At 45.2% G+C, this 20,590-nt stretch overlaps 1 protein-coding gene across 7 annotated transcripts in view; it reads right to left on the bottom strand.

The window, feature by feature from the left end:
- The window catches only part of MITF (melanocyte inducing transcription factor), a 242,273-nt gene that overhangs the window by 149,394 nt on the left and 72,289 nt on the right, over window positions 1–20,590 (bottom strand). The window contains exon 1 of one of the 7 annotated variants that reach the window (XM_074957469.1): window positions 17,515–17,714. The exons of 2 other annotated variants lie outside the window; for them this stretch is intronic. In XM_074957469.1, coding sequence (XP_074813570.1) covers window positions 17,515–17,618 — 104 coding nt within the window. In that variant the 5' untranslated portion in view covers window positions 17,619–17,714. Of the gene's footprint in view, window positions 1–8,796; window positions 8,896–15,842; window positions 15,959–17,514; window positions 17,715–20,590 lie in introns of those variants that run through there. 4 more of the 7 variants (XM_074957468.1, XM_074957477.1, XM_074957476.1 and 1 more) reach the window with 4 other exon arrangements.

The following is a 20,590-nucleotide window of genomic DNA, read 5'->3' as shown; positions in this document are numbered from 1 at the left end:
AGAGACAAACATCGAAAAGATCTCTAGCAAGCGTTCTTACAACTACAATACCCACCTGCTGAAGTGAAGAAACAGACTGACAGAGCCAGAAGAGTACCCAGAAGTTACCTACTACAAGACAGGCCCAACAAAGAAAGTAACAGAACGCCACTCGCCATCACCTTCAGCCCCCAACTGAAACCTCTCCAACGCATCATCAAGGATCTACAACCTATCCTGAAGGATGACCCAACACTCTCTCACAAATCTTGGGAGGCAGGCCAGTCCTTGCCTACAGACAACCCCCCAACCTGAAACAAATACTCACCAGCAACCACACACCACACAACAAAAACACTAACCCAGCAACCTATCCTTGCAACAAAGCCTGTTGCCAACTCTGTCTACATATCTGTTCAAGGGACACCACCATACGACCTAATCACATCAGCCACACTATCAGAGGCTCGTTCACCTGCACATCTACCAATGTGATATATGCCATCATGTGCCAGCAATACCCCTCTGCCATGTACATTGGCCAAACCGGACAGTTTCTATGTAAAAGATAAATGGACACAAATCAGACGTCAAGAATTATAACATTCAAAAGCCAGTCGGAGAACACTTCAACCTCCCTGGACCCTCGATTACAGACCTGTAAGTCGCAATTATTCAATAAAAAGCCCTTCAAAAACAGACTCCAACGAGAAACTGCAGAACTGGAATTAATTTGCAAACTGCACACCATTAAATTAGGGTTGAATAAAGAACTGGAAGTGGATGAGTCATTACACAAACTAAAAACTATTTCCCCATGCTAATTTTCTCCCTACTGTTACTTACACCTTCTTGTCAACTGTTTGAAATGGGCCATCCTGATTATCACTACAAAAGTTTTTTTTCCTTCTGCTGATAATAGCCCACCTTAATTGATTACTCGTTAGAGTTGGTATGGCAACCCCTATTTTTTCATGTTGTGTGTGTGTGTGTGTGTGCGCGCGCGCGCGCGCGCGCATCTTCCTACTGTATTTTCCACTGCATGCATCTGATGAAGTAGGCTTTAGCCCACGGAAGCTTATGCTCAAATAAATTTGTTTGTCTCTAAGGTGCCACAAGTACTCCTTGTTCTTTTTAGAAGAGAAAGTGATTATCAAAATAGTCTGTAAATAGAGAGGAGATTTTAGGAAGTCATGGAGGCAATTTTGTTCACTTCAGCTTCAAATTTAACTTTGCATTTCAGCTAGCCAGAATGACAGAGCCAAGGCTGTGTCACGTAGATTATCTCATCGAAGACCATATATTTATGTGGTACTGACAGCAGGAATCAAACATAGGATCTAGAAGAATGACTCTCTCTACACCTCACCATGACAATGGCAATGAAACAGGCATGCAAGGGTGCAACTCTTCCAGGAGGGGGGAGAAGACACATCACAGGCATTTTCAATGGAAGTCTCTTGGGTCACAGCCTTCCAGAGTTAGGGCACAATGCAAGAGCTATCTTCTTACACCTCCCTTCATTGAGACTAGTCTGCAATGCCACACCCAGGAACAACAAAACAAAGTATCTTGTTAAGTGAAAAGGCACAAAATGGAAGGAGGGACAAAATACAAACCTGGATTTGTAAACAGCCTTGTTTTTGGCCCATATCTACCAAAACAGTTTCCAAAAGGAAGCGTGTGAGAGTCTGAAGCTCAGGGTGCTGAAGTGAATGGGGCACAAAACCAGTCTCTGAGGATCCCCCATAATTAACTATGACTGATTCAGTTAAATATATTGAACCGACCACAACAAATTTAGAATCACAAGATGGTTGGATCTGTTTCTCTGTTGGTCTACTGATAGATTCAGTTAACACTGCACCTGGAAGGTTCAAGTGAAGCTAAAGATCATTTGATCAACATTATCAAACCCAAGTCACTGGAGGTTTAACTAAATTAGAACTTACACCATGCCAGACTCAGTGCGACAGAGGTCACATCACCCATGCTTGCCACTGCAGAATTGACGTGGCCTGCAGCAAAGCCAGACTGAAACATCTCAGAAAAAGACTCTGTCAAGGGGACTGACAGATCACAGCTGCTCTGGAACAACTCTCATAAGTGGAAGGTAAATAGTCAACACTGTGATAATTAAAAGGATCATCCACAAGACAGGTCTCCTTTAGCAAGCGGTAACTGCTGCCTCCTTAGAATGATAGGGAACTCTACCGGAAAGTGGGGAACATGAATGGCTACAGTCATATACAGGGAGGTAGGTCTCCTTGTTTCACTGTGCCTGTCTCTTGTGTAGGTACATAAGGGGTGACAAGGAGCAGCCTTCCTATGCTTTCAAATGCAGACCTATGCACGAATGACCATCTTGTTTTTAAAATGGGACTTAAGTGGTGCATAGGGCCAATATTATGTTGGCCCTTTGCAGTTGAGTGACTTGCATTTGTTATGAACAGAATTCAAACTTTGGATTGTTATAGCTTATTAATACAAAAGCCTACCTAAAGTAACATCGTTACCAGGCTTACTTCAGCACACCCAGCATCTTTGCAACAGGTAGATTTGTTTCATGCACCTTCATATTGTTTGATATACATGAAAAATGGAAGGTCATTGCTCTGTACCAACAGTGTATACTATGTATCTTTACAGTGATTCAGAACGAATGGCTCTGACAATACAGCTTCTAATGTAAAATAAACTGCCTCTCTACAGCAATGACTCAAAGCCCACTAAAGTCAAAGGGAGCCCTTTCATCGACTGCAATGAGCTACAGATCAGGCTCTATGTACAATGTTAATGCATTCACTGCCATACTATCTAGGCTCCATCCCAGTATCCAGACACCAGCTTATCACTGGCACAATTGAATTGAAATTGTAACTTCAACAATCAGAATCAAACAAATCAGTATAAAAATTTCAAAGTGATGCTCTATAGCAACCAATGCTCTTTACACCCACACGTCAAGCATGAATTTGTGTAAATTACAGAAATCTTATTTCAAGAGCCTCTCGTGCTTCAATCTCATCTTTGTAACATAATGGCTGCAACTCAACAGAAATAATCCACTCACATGTGGGCATTCTCAGCCTCTTTTATTCTATCAAACTCTCCGGCATTCCATGTCACTTAAAATGAAGTCCTCTCAAAGAGGAGATTCACACCCCTTCACCAGCTTCTAGATCTTCTTGCCTCTCTTGATGGCTTCCTGAATTTATGAGCACCATGCTGGAAAGACCCTTTGATTGCCCAATACTGAGTGTGTCAAAACCACACCTCCTCTAAAGCAACTTACCTTCCCCTCTGTCGCAATTCAGGCATCTTGGCTCTCATATACTTGGGCAAACTCGACTCTCAAATATCTGAATTCTTATTTCAAGAGTGAACCCAGAATTCGCAGCATCTCCTAGATAACATCCTCAACATTTTGGACAATTGTCTTTTTTGTAACAGACAGTCATACTAGTTTAAGATCAGAAGGGACCACCAGATCATTTAGTCTGACCACTACCAACCCACCCCACAACCAACAACCCAGCTCACTAAACCCAACAACCAAAATATTATAGCTCACTGGAGATTAAACTATTATGTGCCACAGGCAGAGAACAGGAGGGACAAGGTGCATCAATGCCCAAGGCAATAGCAAGGAACTGATTAAGTGCGATATACCCAGATAATTCTGGCAAGTGACCAGCATTCCGTGCTACAGAGAAAGATGAAAAAACCCCAAGGTCCCAGCCAATCTGACCTGGGGAAAAACTGTACTGCAAAGGGATCTTATTGTGAAGTAATATCCTTTTGACTCACCAGTTAATTCAGAAATGGAAGCACTGCTTCATTCTTAAGACTCTTCTTGTGCATAAGAAGTCTCTGTGACCATTACAATAATGTTTCTTGGTATTATTTACGTGCATTCTGGTAGCCCCTAGGATCAGGGCCTCCTTCTGCTGTGAGCTATACAGATAAACAACAAAGACAACTCTCCTTGCTTACAGTCTAGGTGCTGGGCAGGTGAATAAAATGGACAGGTGGGAAGATGAGGGAATAAAATGAACAGTTACACAACACACCGGTTAGCCTGAATTCCAAAGCCACCGTGCACAAGTTTAACAAATAGAAGCAGTAGCTTAGTGGATGAATACCTTGATTTTTATTGCAGCTCTGAAAAAGACATCAAACAGCAGCCTCCACTTTACAAGCAAAAAACACCCAGCAACTGTTCCTAACAATGCCAATGTTGTCTTAGCCAGATTAACTGACACCTGGGACGTGCCCCTAGTATGGCTGAGGTTTTGGGAAAGGCAAATCCCCTAGTATGAATGAATAAAGAATGCAAGTATGCCCTCTAGAGTGAGCAGAAATCCAAATAAAATAACTGACATCTCCAGGGAATCACACTACTGGGCTACTGTGTTCCCACTGATCTCCTGTGAGTTGAAAGCTGTAAATGAGCAGCCCAAAAAGGCAGCTTTTTAGCTCTTCTGTACAATCCAGCTTCCTCTTGCTGGAATTCCACATCTCAGCATCATCCTGCTTCACATTCAAAAGCTCTCACAGGTTATATCTCTGTGTGATTAGGGCAGGCTGAACTTTTCAAACAACAAAAGAGTGGGGGTGGTATTATTTTCTGTTCTGATTTTTTACTGTATATTGCATTAAACTACACTTCAAGGCGATTTGCTTTGGAAATATTCCTTGTAAAAATGCTCCTCCCTCACTTAAAAGCAAAAAATCTTCAAAGTCAAGACAATAAAATACATAAAAGATACACGAGACAGGTTTAGCCAGGCTCTGCTGCTTCAGCCATTGCCTTCCCATTTAAAACACCCCAATCTCCTCACTAGCACTATTGCTTTCCCTCCCTAGCTGGAAACACCAGCAATTCCTATACCCCTTTTTCCTATCCTGCTGACCCCATGAACCTGAATGACCCCAGCTCCGACTGCAGTCTTCCTGCCCTGAAACAGCTCCCTGTTTACTTTGGTTCCACCCCAACTCCCACTGTGTGCTTCCCCGCCCTCCCCCAACAGGGAATCACAACAGTTACCATTCCTATGTGAGTTTACAACAGCGAGCACAACAGGGTTCCAGGTCTTGGGTGAACCCTTTAGGTGCTACTATAATACTGTCAAACAGTAAATAATAATTCGTTTCCTACTCCGCTGCCTCCTTAATCCAGAACACTCCAGTGGGTCCTATTTCTTTTTTCAGCTGCATTCCTCCACTTGAGGGGCTCCCATTTCTACCTACCCTCTCAGATCCAAAACTTCCTATTGTACTTCACTAGATTTCAACTATTTGTGCAGCAATGTGCATTGTTATAGGCTACCAGGTAAAAGCTGCCTCAGCATCCCAAGTCTCGTTGGTGAGCTTTGATCGACTGACACCCGAACAGACAGGAATTTTTGACTACTCCCCAGAGATATGAATGGCACCTAGGGAGCCATCAAAGCCTAAAACAGACCTGTCTTTGAATGACATCAAGCCAAACAGAAGCCTGACAGTGTTTTGTCAGCAAGGTTTTCCTGCACACAAAAATGGTGCATTTGCACATGTAAAGCCCCTTTCTCTAAATCTGCACATACAAATAGGGTTTCTGTGTGCGTATAAACGATCATTTTTGTGTGAGTGCACACACACAAAAAAACAACAAAACCAAACCTGTGCATGCACATTTGCATACAAGTTAAGAGTTGCTACAGGTGCCTTTGAACATTTGGCCCAACACAATCCTTCTCCCTGACCCATACATCTTCATTTCTCTCCTTCTGTGCTACTTATTAACCCTAATTCTGTGGAGTGATTGGGGATAGAGGGCCAAATTCCCCAGCATGCTCTGGCTGATGTGCATGATCAGAGCTGTGCAAAGTAGCCATAAAGACAACCTAAATAGCTGGTTAAACCAGATTTGTGGCTGCTTTGTGTCACCAGAGCATACTGTAAACCTGGCCCATGGATATTATGATACGCTTTACAAAACCGGGACCTGATCCTGCAATCCCTACTCAGGGAGCAGCCTCATTGACTTGAATGCAACTGCTCACGTGAGCAAGGATTATTTATGTGGAATACGGTTTGCAGGCTCAACCCTTTAAATTGTATCTTATAGTACCATACTGTCTTTGATACTCTTTTTTTCCCCCTGAAAGAGTTGTTTGTTTTTTCTCAGTGTTATTTTCCCAGCATAATGTATTACAGAATGCACTTACATGAACTCCTCTTTGTCCTCCATTGTCTAGTTATACTGTACAAACAAAATCTTCACAGGAATGGAGTTTTTAAAAAAAAAAAAAATCTTACTGTTAAAGGCTGTTAATTGCAGTATTAAAATACTAATGTGAACTCCTATGATAAACTTCTATTCTCCTTTATATGGTATTAAATGTAACAATTATCACCTCACACATTTCTGTTGGTTCGTGCTTGAAGAAATAATTCTGTATGGCAGCAACACATTTCTGTCCCTCATCCTGCCAGCTCAATCTACAGAGGAGGGGGGAAAAAAACCTATAGAGGGTTTCTGTATAATCAGTTACCAATGGTTTCAGAGTAACAGCCGTGTTAGTCTGTATTCGCAAAAAGAAAAGGAGTACTTGTGGCACCTTAGAGACTAACCAATTTATTTGAGCATAAGCTTTCGTGAGCTACAGCTCACTTCATCGGATCGGATGCATCACATCCGATGAAGTGAGCTGTAGCTCACGAAAGCTTATGCTCAAATAAATTGGTTAGTCTCTAAGGTGCCACAAGTACTCCTTTTCTTTCTGCGAATCAGTTATCAATGAAGACAAACTACTGGACTCGGGGTTGAATCTTTGGCAGAAAGATGGTTAGAAAGATGCAACTATGATAGAAAAAGTTACAGTACAGATGTCATTTGTTCAATAAAATATGAACTAGAGGTAACACTTAAGCTATTAAAGACAGTTAGTGATAATATTAAAAGGCAGTTGAACTCCTGTGGCATCTAGCGATACACATGAGAATGTTCTATTACAGGGGTGGCCAACTTGAGCAGGAGCCAGAATTTACCAATGTGCATTGCCAAAGAGCCACAACAACACAACAGCAGCCCTCCCCAGTCAGCTCCCCCCCACACCCCACCCCAGTGTCTCCCACCCGCCAGCAGCACCGAATCCTCCATCCCTGCACCTCCTGCCTGCCGCAATCAGTTTTGTGGTGTACAGGAGGATTGGGAGGGAAGGAGGACCAAGGGCGTGGCAAACTCAGTGGAAGGGGCGGAGGCTTTGGGGAAAGGGGTGGAGCGGGGCATGGGGCTGGGGCAGAGCCAGGGGTTGAGCAGTGAGCACCGCCCCCCACCCCCCGGTCACACTGGAAAGTTGGCGTCTGTAGCTCTAGCCCCAAAGTTGGCCCCTATTCAAGGGGCCGCATATTAACTTCTGAAGAGCCGCATGTGGCTCTGGAGCCACAGGTTGGCCACCCCTGTTCTATTAGTTCCTACACCTAGCAGTACTATTACGGTGAAAGGAACAAAGCTCATATTGATGATAAATATAGCTCCTTAGAAGATATAGTGCCTTTCATCCTGAAAGATCCTAAAGTATTCAGCAAAGGCGAGTGATTTATAAGCTCAGAATCTGATTCTCTCATGGAGTCCCAGAGACACCAGTAGGTTGTGGCTGTGGACCCGTTTGCAGGGTTGGGATCTGTGCATGTAAAAGAAATCACTTCCCCACTGAATGAAGACATCTCTGAGTGGAGATCACTTCCCAACACTGAGGTGGGTCAAAAGGTGAAATTCTGGCCATGGATGCATGGACAAAGCCCTACTATTCCAAAGACACCTTGGAATCTTTAATGCCATCACGGAACAGACAGGCCGTTGGACTGTAGGGAGTTGTCTGAATGACACCTAACACAGTAAACTGCACAAAACTCATTTTATCTACCTCAAAAGGATGACAGGCTGAGCTGGCCCTGCCAGGATCCCTGTCTTTGATTCCAGGGAGCCTACATATTTCAAACCAGATGCTTAGATCAGTAACCCATAACCTTCTATGGATATATGCAAACCAAGCAATAATATGCTATGAATACATATTAATGCAGAACAAAATGTTTTCGGTTTACTTGCATTGCTCCTATACTACAAATATAAAATGGAAGCCGTAACAGTATGCATGCAATTCATTACCCTGTAACTGTTCCGGTTTTACTGCATGGACCAGTAAGAAAAGTCCTTAGTCAAGTATAATAATAAATAATAATAATATAATGCAAGGAGACAGGTTTCCATGTAAATTTAACTCTGTTACAGCACCCAATCATGCAGCCTTATTATGACACAACTACTTCAGTCAGCATGAGTTTTAGTAAACAAAGATAATAGAATCAGGCCATTACTTTGCATGTTAAAACGTCTGAGAATCTAAAATAGGAAAAACACCACCTATGGACAAAGTGTTGACAGAACTTGTCTGAAGCTCCCTAATTTTCCTTCTAGCATTAAAATGTCAAACTGGTAATTAAAGATTGTCCTGAGTCAACATGCAAAGTAAGCGTTTTGGAATTAAAACAAAATCAAAACTTGAAAATGACTGGCTCATTTTTTGTTTGTTTTTTTAAATGTGAAAGGGGGGTTGCTTTGAAATGCAGAGACAAATGTAACATTTTCCAAAAATATTTATATTCAAACTGTCCTATTCAAAACCTATAGGTTTCTTTCTATATTATTCACATCCAGAGAGAAAGTATATTTTGAACAAAAATGCTCTACAAATCTCTAACTTTTCCTATTAAAGATTTAATTACAGGGTGTGATAAGAAGTGACATTTACATGTCAAATAACATACCTGAAAGTCTCTATTAGTCTTCCCCTTCCCAGCATCTATTTGGATTCCAGTCAAGCAACAACAACATGAAATCAACCAGATTCTTGCCAGTTTCACAGCACCCAACAGGCTTCAGCCCAGAGTTTTGTCAGTGTACCTCTAATGCTGCCAAGGAAGCTTTAAGCAAAGCAGCAGCACTAGCGCTGTCTGTGTGCATACTGCACAGTGCGTCAGTTTACATTCAGTCACAGTTAGAAGGTTTTGTTCACAACCCAAAGGGGAATGTTTGCTTTTTTTAAATGATAACTTAGATTCTGTACAAGTTGTTAGTAACCTATGTTATTTAGGTTGCTTAGTCAGGCACTCAAAAATTAGGAAATGTCAAGTTTACAGCGGCCTCCGCAACCGTAATTCTGCCCACTTGTGCATTGATCTTGGACAATGAATGATGCAAGGATCTGTGGGAAAAAAACAGTATGTGAACGTTAATTAAAGACTATTTTTTCTTACATAATACATATACCCCGCCTGTTTCTCTTCCCCACTAGCTCCTCTGGCAGCTGCCAGGGGTGGCAGGGGTGTCAGCCTGGTCTGAGAATATTTTGTCATTAATTTGGCAGGCTGTCTGAGAAATGCAAGTGAGAGAAATGAAATGGTGATCTTCAAAAGTTACGTCACAGTAAAAGCTGAACTGAATTTCATGGGACAAAGAAAAGGCACTTTTGTATCCCAAGGGTGTCCCCCATGCCGATTATCAAAGGGCTGCAGCAAGCAATGAAGGTATGAGAACTTCGCAGAGAGAAGGTCACAAGAATCTTTTACAATGGAAAATGTTACCTAAATAGAAGAGTCACCACCAGTTCCCTATATAGGAAATATTTTGGATAGTTTAGCTTTCCCCACATTTTCATATAAGAGCCATCCCAATTACAATCACTCACCTTTGTAAATCATTTTGAGATCTACTGAAGAAAAGCACTATATAAAGCTAGATATAGTATTATTATTCGGGTACATTTATTTCCACTGTGTTTTCAAAAAAATAAAGTCACTTTCAGGTACTGTAATCATCTGCGGCTAGGGTTCTCTCTGTCGTGAAGTGAATCTGAAGTGTAGAATAAACATCAGATAATTTTATTCACTCACAAAAATGTTATGGGAGGGATCTTCAAAGATATACTGCACTGGCCTAACTCTGCTCCCACTGAAATCAATGAGACCACAGTTACTCCAACGCTGAGTGCCTTTGAAAATTTCGTCCTACATGTTTTGTTCTACTTTACTTAAAAATATGCTAATGTTGATCTTCTAGATAAGGAAAAACCTTTCAGAAACTGTTTTAAAATTTGTTTCTCTAAGATACATTTTTTTTAAAACATTGAGACTCTGTTCCTGGATGTAAGCAAGCACATGTGACCTGTTCTAAATAAAGGATATTTTCCACTTCTTGCACAACTGGAACAGATATAAACAGTCTGAACAAACTGCACTGCAGAATTCAACGTGAATATAAAACCCTTGAATAAGATCCTTAAATAGCAGTAATCTGAAAAAAGAACAAACACAATATTGAAAATCGTAATGTAATCGAGTTTAAATCTAAATCACACTGCAAAATTAATTTACAAAATTAGATTTGATCATATGCATAATAAAGAACTTATAACAGTCCAGTTTAGTTTCAGAGTTAGTATTCTCTGCAAAAATATGTGCACCAAGGATTTTCCCTCCCCCAATTAGATACTACCCTTGCTAATATACAGTGTTCTAAGAGAAGGAAAATTAATTTAACCAGTCAATCTCAAACTTTGAGAGCAGCACAAGAGGACATAAAAATAAGTGAAGATCTGAATGCTGGCTAGATCTGAGGTACTGATTTACATTAGTGAAATACATGTAGCTAACATATCTGTAGCACTGAATATCTGGAGTTATGATAATTTTATATAAACTTGGGTAATTCAATAAATTAAATCTCAAAGTTATTACTGATAAAATAAGCATATGCTTCTTTTAAAAAATTACCATGCAAACAGAGTTTTTCTTAACTTTTTCCACTTAAAATACAAATTTCATAGCAGGATCATTCCTGGGATATTAAATTTAAGCTGAAAATCATCAGCAGTGCAGTAGCATAAACGGTAAAAAAAATTAGCTTAAAATTCTTGCTCAATGCAGGTTTTGTAAAACTGAAATTGTCAGCTACAATACTTGACAATTTGCAGGCCTCCACTATATCAAGCATATAAGCCAAATGGGTTTATATTCCTGGGTGGCAAAAGGAGAAGCAAATGGACCAACCCAACCAATTTTCACTGTTCCTAGCTCATACGTATTAACAGTAAACTTAGTCCATCAAACAAAGTGAGCCAATTTAAATGAGCCTCCAGGTGAAAGCAAAGGGTCAAATCTGCCTTCAGTAGTGCATGTGTAATGCTCACTGAAAGGGTTTGCATATGTGCTAGGGAGGGCAGGATTTCATCTTACATTCTGCAGTCTAGTAATAAATAACATAAAGGTATTAAAAAGCCTTGTCATATTGATTTAGTCATACATCCCAGTTCTCTCTCACACCTAAAAATGACTATGCAAAAACTATGGTGCCTGTAAGAACTGTTTAGTTTTCAAAGGCTTAAGAACATAAGAATGGCTATACTGGATCAGACTAAATGTCCATCCAGCCCAGTATCCTGTCTGCCGACAGTGGTCAATGCCAGGTGCCCCAGATGGAATGAACTTAACAGGTAATGATCTAGTGATCTCTCTCCTGCCATCCATCTCCACCCTCTGACAAACAGAGGCTAGGGACACCATTCCTTACCCATCCTGGCTAATAGCCATTAATGGACTTAACCTCCATGAATTTGTCCAGTTCTCTTTTAAACCCTGTTATAGTCCTAGCCTTCACAACCTCCTCAGGCAAGGAGTTCCACAGGTTGACTGTGCACTGAGTGAAGAACTTCCTTTTATTTGTTTTAAACCTGCTGCCCATTAATTTCATTTGGTAGCCCGTAGTTCTTATATTATGGGAACAAGTAAATAACGACTTTTCCTTATTCACTTTCTCCACACCACTCATGATTTTATATACCTCTATCATATCCCCCCTTAGTCTCCTCTTTTCCAATCTTAAACTCAACCTCAACAAATTCCAGAGAATCCTTAAACATGTCTAGCACTTCCCAGTCTGAGAGGCTAAATTCTCACAGGCCCCTTAGGACTTTAGGTTGGAATCACTGTATCTTAGTCCAGCATAGTATTTTCAGTCCTTGTTACTGGGCCTTTTTGCTGGACTTACATTTTTCATTGGCCTCTAGCATTCTACTGTGGCATAGCCTAGTACAGCATTTAGAGCAAAGAGATTTTATTAGAGGATCCCTTGCAGTTTTGGATTGGAACCTTGAATTATCAAACGGGAGTATGCATTAAAGAAAAGAAGAAGAAAACGGGAGACAGGTGAATTGGGTGGAAGATGCAGTATAACAGAATTTGAAGGAGGGAGATCAATATTGCAAGTGCTGAGTTAAATTGGGCAATGAAGTTATGGGCGAGTCTTTTGGGGCAGGAGGCAATTGGATTTTTTTTTTTTAAATATATCATGCTGGGTGGATTTCCCATGTGAGGTCAGGGTCGATAATGGGGGTTGTTCTGCCTCATCACTCCAATGAGACTATAGAGAGGAAGTAATTCCCCTTTAGGCAGAAATGAGAGGCCGACTGGTTGGGTCAGTAGAGGATTTCCCTATCTTTGGGCGGGATTGATTTTGTCCATGTGATTAAAGACAGGCAGTATTGCTTAGTGGACAGAGCAACAGACAGGGACTCCAGAGACCCGAGTTCTGCTCCTGGCTCTGCCATTGGCCTGCTGGGTGAGCGAGCAAATGACATCCCCCCTCTGTGCCTTGCTTTCGCCTTCTGTAAGATGGGCATAATGATTATCTCCTTTGAAATCTACTGATGAAAAGCACTGTATTATTCTATTTATGTCTGGAGCTGGAAGGCACAAATGCCATGTACCCCTGACTGAGCTTCCTCTGGTCTCACTTGTTGAAGCTCCCAGTGTGCAAGGGGAGCTTCAGATTGCCTACAAGTTGAAAGTGTTCTGTGCCCCTCATGGCTAGTTTAACAAACAAACAAACCACAGAAGAAATTGAGTCCTCATAGTGGAGATTAGCAAGGAAAGGCAGCGTGCCAGCACTGCTCAACCAAGTGGCCATATAGGCCCTTGTTCAACAAACCATCCACTGATGTTCATCATCATTTCATTATCACTCGATTCCTTAAATGCTTTTTGGGGTAAGGTTGTTGAGAAGAGAATGTAACTCCATGAACTTCAGGGCAGTTACTCCCGATTTACACTACTAATATGACCAAGAAAAGAGAATCAGACTCTTGATGTTCTCAGCTGTCCTTGATACCTACCAGTCAGGTTTCAGGCATGGGCAGAGCAGAGAACCAGCAGAGAGTCTCATGGGCTGATCTTCCCCAATTCATGGAAACAGGTCAGGTTCACAGGTTCTATCAGCATCCTTAGTTGCTATCCTCCACCAGGTTTTACTAACCTGGCTGTGGCCCCTAGTTGGGCTGGACTTGAAGTCCAGCCGAGACTGGGGTCCCTGCCTCCGCCCAGCCTGCTCTGGGCTCTGCATACTGCAGGAGTCCAGGGCTACACACTGGTGATACAGTGGTGTGTACAAGCTGGGCTAGCTGTGTCAATGTCAACAATATACATTCTCCCCCTGTCAGAAAGATCTCAAGAGGTTTAGGTAATTATTATTCCACCTGAGGCCTCTTTCTTGTTGGAGGGATGTGAGACAGACACTGCAGGTTTCTATTCTGTCACCCTTGCTGCTCAATATGTACGTGAGGCTGCTGGGGAACACAGTGATGTGGTCTGGACTGCAGAACCACCATTATGATGTAATGACTCGATCTCTGTTTCTTTGGACATGGACAGGGCCCCGTGTTTGCATTCCAGGTGCACGACTCAGAGGAGGAAAGTACCTGTGCTCAGGTGACAGCAAGCTATCTGAGGCTCAATCCAGGTACATTGGAAACAATCCTGGTTGGTTTCAGGAAGCCACCGAGTATATAGTCATAATTCCTGAGTAGGTTTGCCCACTTAACCCCCACAGAGGTTCAGAACATAGGGGTGCATTTAGATCCCAGAGGCCTAAAGCACTTTGTTTATCTGTGCCTGGGGGAGCAAAATGGGGTGGTGATAACCATTCATCTTGATTTAGGAGCTGGACCCTGCTCTCCTTGCTCTGAAGGCCTAACAGACTGGATTACTGGCCACATAATTGCTCAAGAAGACTGATCATACGTAAGGCTACGATTTAGTGACCTGTCCACGACTTTTACTGAAAATACCCATGACTAAATCTTAGCTGGGGGACAAGGAGGGCGCTGCTCTGGGGGATTTGGTGGGGGCGCCGAGGCCAGCCAGCAGCACCAGCCATGCCAGGGGCCACCCACCTGCCACTGCTCCTGCCACCCCAGGACCATTGCTCAGGGGATCCCAGGGGCCAGCTGCACCAGCTGCTACTTGGGCAATCCTGGGGTAAGCCACACCACCCGCTGCAGAAGTCACAGAATCCATGTTTTCCGTGACATCCATTGTCAGACACTGAGCCCTAATCATAAGAAACACAGTGCCCTGTAGGTTGCACTGGCTTCCAGGTGCAATTTAAGGTGAACACTGAACTTTGAAGCCCTATATTGTTTGGGTCCTAGCTACACGAGAAACACTTCTCTCCCCACGCACCACCATTACAGTGGGTCTAAAGTGCTCGCTCTACAGGAATGACTTCACTGCACAGTGATCTCTTCGCAGTTGGCTTAGCTCTGCGAAAGTAGCTATGCTGCAAAACAACACAAGCTGCACAGAGTGGCTGAGTTAGCAGCTCAGGGTGTTAGGCTAACTCCAGCTTTAGCATGTACCTCTTGACGGGCAAGCCAACTTGAGTTAAAAGGATCACCACACTAAGCTAAGCAGTTTTGCATATGGACAGGGCAACACTTGAGTTATAACTCAAGTTAACTGTAATGAAAACAAGCCCCAAGCATCCCAAGATTTGAAATCCTGGGTGTTAGTGCCAGAGGTTTTTACAGGGCCTTCACTGGTCCAAAAGAGCTTGAATTTTTCTTAAGCCTGCAGGGCACAGTACAATATCTATCTATATACTGAAGCCTTTTGTTTGAGGGATGGGGAACTTATTTATAGACTTACTAAAGATGGGAGGACTCTATTTAATATTTGCCGTATGCACCATGCACTATTTTAACTCCATACGTGTGCCCAGAGACACTGGCATAGGGAGCATACTTAAAAACTGAAAATAACTAAAACAAGATATGCTATCAACAAGCTTGGCTATAAATTAGATAGAATGTTTTTGCCATCTGTGTATCAGCGACCAAAATGAGCCACCCATCGTTCCACAGAGACTCATTCATCACCAGCATTACATCCATTGTGAGGAGGATGGAAGGTTTGTTGTTGACAAAGCACCCTGGAAGAAAGTCTGGAGAAAAAGACACTGCTGACAGAGTAAAACATGCAGGGCCCACAAGGCACAGATGACTTGAAGTGCTAGATGCATTTGCTTTCTTTTTCCAGCAGTTTCCTAGAAGGAGCAAATGCCCTAACACAGTGTAAGAGGAGTAGAAATATGCTGAACAAGCTGGAGCCCGTCTAAACAACACAGCAGATCGAGATGACAATATAGCAGATAACTTTCATATACACCATTGCAAGAACTTCAATTAAAACTTGTGAACAGATAGGTCATTCATTGATTTCAAGTAGCATGGGCCTGCTCCAAAATAAAAACAAAACAAAAAAAACCACAAGGCTTGCAACAGCTGTTTTAATTTAGCATTGACTGGATCCCAAATTCTGTCCTGCACCTGTTTCCAGTGTAAAAAAAGTGTGAAACAGTGTATTACCATATAGCCAGTTTGTTCTGACTAGCTAGCACGATGGCATAGAAATAGACATTGCAGGTTTTGAAACAGCACAAGCAGCTATTCTCCCTCAGTGTTGTACGTGATCATTTATTTTACCTGATGGAAGTTTTCCCCTCACTCTTCCACAGACTAATGCAATGTTATGTAGGTGATCCCATCAGAACACTCAAACGATCCAATTTATTCACTTGTTTGGAGCGCCGTGCACCCTGAATGAAAAGGGGCGGATTTCTCTCTCACTTTCTGTCTCCTATACCCTTTATGCACAGTCAAGCTTTAGTCTGGGCCTCTCCAAGAATGACAGCGATATCCTTTGGCCAAGGCTGGATAATGCCCAACAATACCCTTTACATAATACCACACCAGAACTTGGGCCCTCCCTCTCCCCTAAACACATGCCAAACAACACTGCTATTATTACAGAAAACACTAACTAAATAGCTGCTTTTATGGTCCCAACAGCATAGGATGTTTCCTTTCAATATATTTTGTTTAACGTTTACAAACGGGCTGATTCAGCAGTACAGAATACAAACAGCAGCCACATGGCAGCCTGATTATTCCCTCAGTAACATTTTGCAGTCAGGGACATGGTTTAAACACCAGCAAACCACCACCACCATCCCATAACAAACAGCCTCCTCAGAGTGTGACACCCCCTGGCTTCACCAGCCCGCCTTGCCCCTAAATTAGCAGGCTGCCGTTTGCAACATTTCCCCTGCTTTGACAGTGTCCCACGCTGGGAGTCAGTGACAGCCTACGCATTCATGCCCCGAGCTCCAGTGCGCCCAAACGGGGACAGGCCCTGCAGCTTCAGGGCACAGGCAGCACCACAGTGGCACTGCCAAGGGAGGGGCAGCCTTTCCCCATTCCTATCTGGGCCAAGGGGGAGGGGAGGTGTCTCTCCTAGAGGCATGGGAGAAGGGAAAGAGAAGGGCAGATTAAGGAGAGGAGAAGTAAAAGAGGGACAGAGGGAAAGGCAGAAGAGAAGGGGGCTGAGACAGGGCAGGGTGCAGGGGGAAAGGGGGAATGGAAAGAGAGCAAAGAAAGAAGGGCAGGGAGGAGAGAGAGGGAATGGGGCAGGGGGAGAGGGAGAGAAGGGAAGATAGAGGGGGAATGGAAAGGGGGCAGAGGGAAAAGGGCAGAGAGATGAACACAGGCAGGGAGCAGAGAGAGGGAATGGGGCAGGAGCAGAGGGGGGGCAGGAGAAGAAAGAGAGAAGGGCAGAAGGGGGAGGGATAGTTGGAAGGGGGAGGGATAGCTCAGTGGTTTGACCATTGGCCTGCTAAACCCAGGGTTGTGAGTTCAATCCTTGAGGGAGCCATTTAGGGATCTGGGGCAAAAATTGGGGATTGGTCCTGCTTTGAGCAGGGGGTTGGACTAGATGATCTCCTGAGGTCCCTTCCAACCCTGATATTCTATGATTCTATGATAGAAGGAGAGAGGGGAATGGGGGAGAGGGGGGAACACGGGCAAGGGGAGAAGGGCAGAGAGGGGGGATGGAAAGAAAACAGAGAGGGGGAAAGGGTAGTAGAGGGATGAACACGGGCAGAGAGGGGGAATGGAAAGGGGGCAGAGGAGTGAACACGGGCAGGGGGATGAACACGGGCAGCGGGAGAAGGGCAGAGAGGGGGAATGGCGAGGTGGCAGGGGGATGAACACGGGCAGGTGGGAGAGAGGGGGAATAGAAAGGGAGCGGGGGAAGAAGGGAAGGGGGCAGAGGGAGGAGAACGGCACTGCCCCGGCAGTGCCCCCCACCCTCACCCACCTGCTTTTCAGGGGCTGGCTCTTCAGCTCATAGTAGGTCTTGGGCTCCTCGTGAAACTCCTCACCGACCTCGAAGTCCGCCACGATCCCCGACTCCGCCTGCATCGTCCCCGGCTCCGACAGCCAGCGAGCGAGCAGCGCAACCTTCCCCCAGCGCTGCCCGGCGGCGTGTGCGAGTGCGCGGCCTGCCCCTGTCGCCGCCGCCCCCGGCACACGCCCACCGCCCCCCGCCTGGGACTTGTAGTCCGCCAGGGGGCCGGGCTGCCCGCCTCCGCCCGGCCGGCGCGGGGCCCTGCGCACTACAACTCCCGCCAGGCCCGGCAGGAGGAAGCGGCCGGCGGGCGGCTGCCGAGGTGCGGAGCCCTTCGCTCAGCGCCAGGGCTGCCCCCCGCCGCGCCCTCCAGGGCGGTCTCCTCATCCCCGGCTGCAAGGTGCCAGTCCCCGCCTCCCAGCCGGGATCCCACCCAGGGCCGCTGGAGGGTGGCGGGGGGGTAATTGCACCGGCCCCACCCCCGGGGGACCCCCCCCCAAAACGCCTGTGCGGTCTGTGTAAATCCAGTGACAGGGGCGGGCCCCAGAGAGCACGGTGGGCTGGGCCCCCAGTGTCTCTCATCAGGCCCCAGCGTCACCTGTTCCAGTAGCCTAGGGGTTGCCGGCGTTTGGTTTGGGGCGGGGGGTCCCCCGGAAAAGAGCCATGGGGGGGTGTCATTGCTTCACCGGGCGACGACGTGGTGAGGCGGGACGCGAGGATGCTGCAAAGCCAAACAGGGAGGAGGAGGCCGCCACGCTTAGGGTCTTGAGTTTCAAGTTGCCCAGGTGGTGGGGCCGGCGCCTGGCCTGTTGACTGCACCTCCTGGTGTGGTGTAGAGGTTACATCCTGGTGGGGTTTTTTTGGGGGGGGTCCTCCTTTAGTCGGGGGGGGGGGTGAAACCACAAATGAGTTCCCTGCCTCATCCCCGGGGCGGGGGGAAAAGCGCCGTTTAAACCTTGATCGGGTGCCATCGCTGGTTCCGGCTTCTAGGCCCGGTGCGCTACAGCCAGGCTAATTCACAAGCGCCTGGGGTTTTTAAACGCTTGTTAAGTGTTTTTTCAAATATTTTATCTGGATTTTTAGGCCAGGAAGTACCGCATCTCACACTGCGATTATGAAGGGGATAACAAAAATAAAGGCAAAATCCCTGTGTCAGGTGCGTACCTGGTTAGCGAGCTTAGCAAGAGTTCTTGACCCCAAGTAAAGCATTGTTTTGCAGTACAGTGTGGTTAATGTTCAATTAAGCTCAATGAAATGCTTATTTAGGCTCACATGCAATGCCACCTTAGCACAAGTGTCAACAATTGTAAATGACTAAGGAAAAAAAGCCATTCCAGCGTGTGGTGGCTAGCTGCCTGGTTCTGCCCTCCGACTGAAGTGCACTCAGGGAAGAAATGGAGACTGAGGCAAAGGTACTTTTGACACTCTTTTGTGCTCTCCGTGGCTCAACTATAAGTTGCATTGGGGCTGCCAACGTTCCCCTAGGAGCTGTGGGCAGCCAGGAAGAGTAAGCCCAGTAGCTCCAGCCCCTGCCCAAGGAATCTCCTTGATCAGGCAGACTGGTTTACGGGAGCTGGCTGGTGGATACGTTGGGTTTGTAAGAGCCAAAGTCATAACTGAGTGAAGACATAAAACAATAAAGGAGAGCTGGAGGTCTTATTGGAAAACTAAATGGTATGCAGTAACAGATTTTGCCTATAGTGTAGGTCAGGAGTTCTCAACCTATTTCTGAGCTCCCCTTCCCCCATGCTATAAAAAATCCACAGCCCACCTGTGCCACAACAACTGTTTTTCTGCAGGGCCTGCATTAGAGGGTAGGAAGCAGGGCAATTGCCCAGGGCCCCACACCACAGGGTCACGTTGAAGCTAAGTTGCTCAGGATTTGGCTTTCAGCCCGGACAATGGGCTCGGGCTGCGGCTTTCTGCCCTGGGCCTCGGTGAGTCTAACACTGGCCCTGCTCTCTGGTTTATTTTGGTGGACCCTCTGAAACCTGCTTGTGGCCCCGCAGGGGTCTCCAGACCCCTGGCTGAGAACAAGGTGTAGGTTATCCCTTCCCAGCAATGTTTGTGGTTGCCAGGATAGGCCTCAGCGGTAGAGTTCATAGGCACTGACGTGGGTGCTCCAGGGCTCGAACACCCATGGAAAAAAATTAGTGGGTACTTAGCACCCTGCCAATCAACTCCTCCCCCTCCCTCCCAGTGCTTCCCACCCGCCACAGATCTGCTGTTCCCGCTTCCTCCGTGCTCTGCGGTGTGCTCAACCCCCCTACTCCACACTAGGTCCCGCCCACACCCCACCCCTTCCTCGAAGCCCCCACCCCTGCCCTGCCTGAGGCCGTGGGAGAGAGGGGGAGGAGCAGGGACAGGGCACACTCAGGGGAGGGGACGGAACTGGGCGGGAAGAGGCAGGGCAGGGGTGGGGGCTTTGAGGAAGGGGTGAGGTGTGGGCGGGGCCTAGGGTGAAGCAGGGGGATTGAGCACCCCCCGGGGCACAGAAGAAGCTGGCACCTGTGGTAGAGTTTATGGAGTTAAGAAATTCCTCATAAAAACCAGTATGACATGTCACATACGTTCGGATTTAAACCAAAGCTTGCCATTGTTTTAAAAGCAGTGCTTTAAAATTACATATGCATTTAGGAAATGACTAGGTTTTAATTATTTATAGTGGATTTTTCATGCCACGTGTTGTTACACTGTCAACCTATTGAAGCCCAGCATAATGACTGATTTTGTTTTATATAACACCATTGGTGTGTGGCCAGTGCTATACGTGTATGAAGACAAGGTCCCTGCCCCAGAGTTTACAATCTGAATAGACTAGATATTAAGGAGCAGGTTTTTTTTACAGTGAATATAATTAATCATTGGAAAAACTTACCTAAGGCTGTGATGGATTCTCCATCACTTGAAGTCTTTAAATCAAGATGTGATGTCTTTCTAAAAGATGTGCTTTAGCTCAGTTAAAAGTGATGGGCTTGCTGTACGGACCACTTGAAGTAACTCTAGAGCCTGTTATGCAGGAGATCAGATTGGTTGATCACAGTGG

This window comes from Natator depressus, chromosome 7, assembly GCF_965152275.1.
Source record: "Natator depressus isolate rNatDep1 chromosome 7, rNatDep2.hap1, whole genome shotgun sequence".
Taxonomy (NCBI): domain Eukaryota; kingdom Metazoa; phylum Chordata; order Testudines; family Cheloniidae; genus Natator; species Natator depressus.
This window is presented reverse-complemented; position numbering and strand designations above follow the sequence as displayed.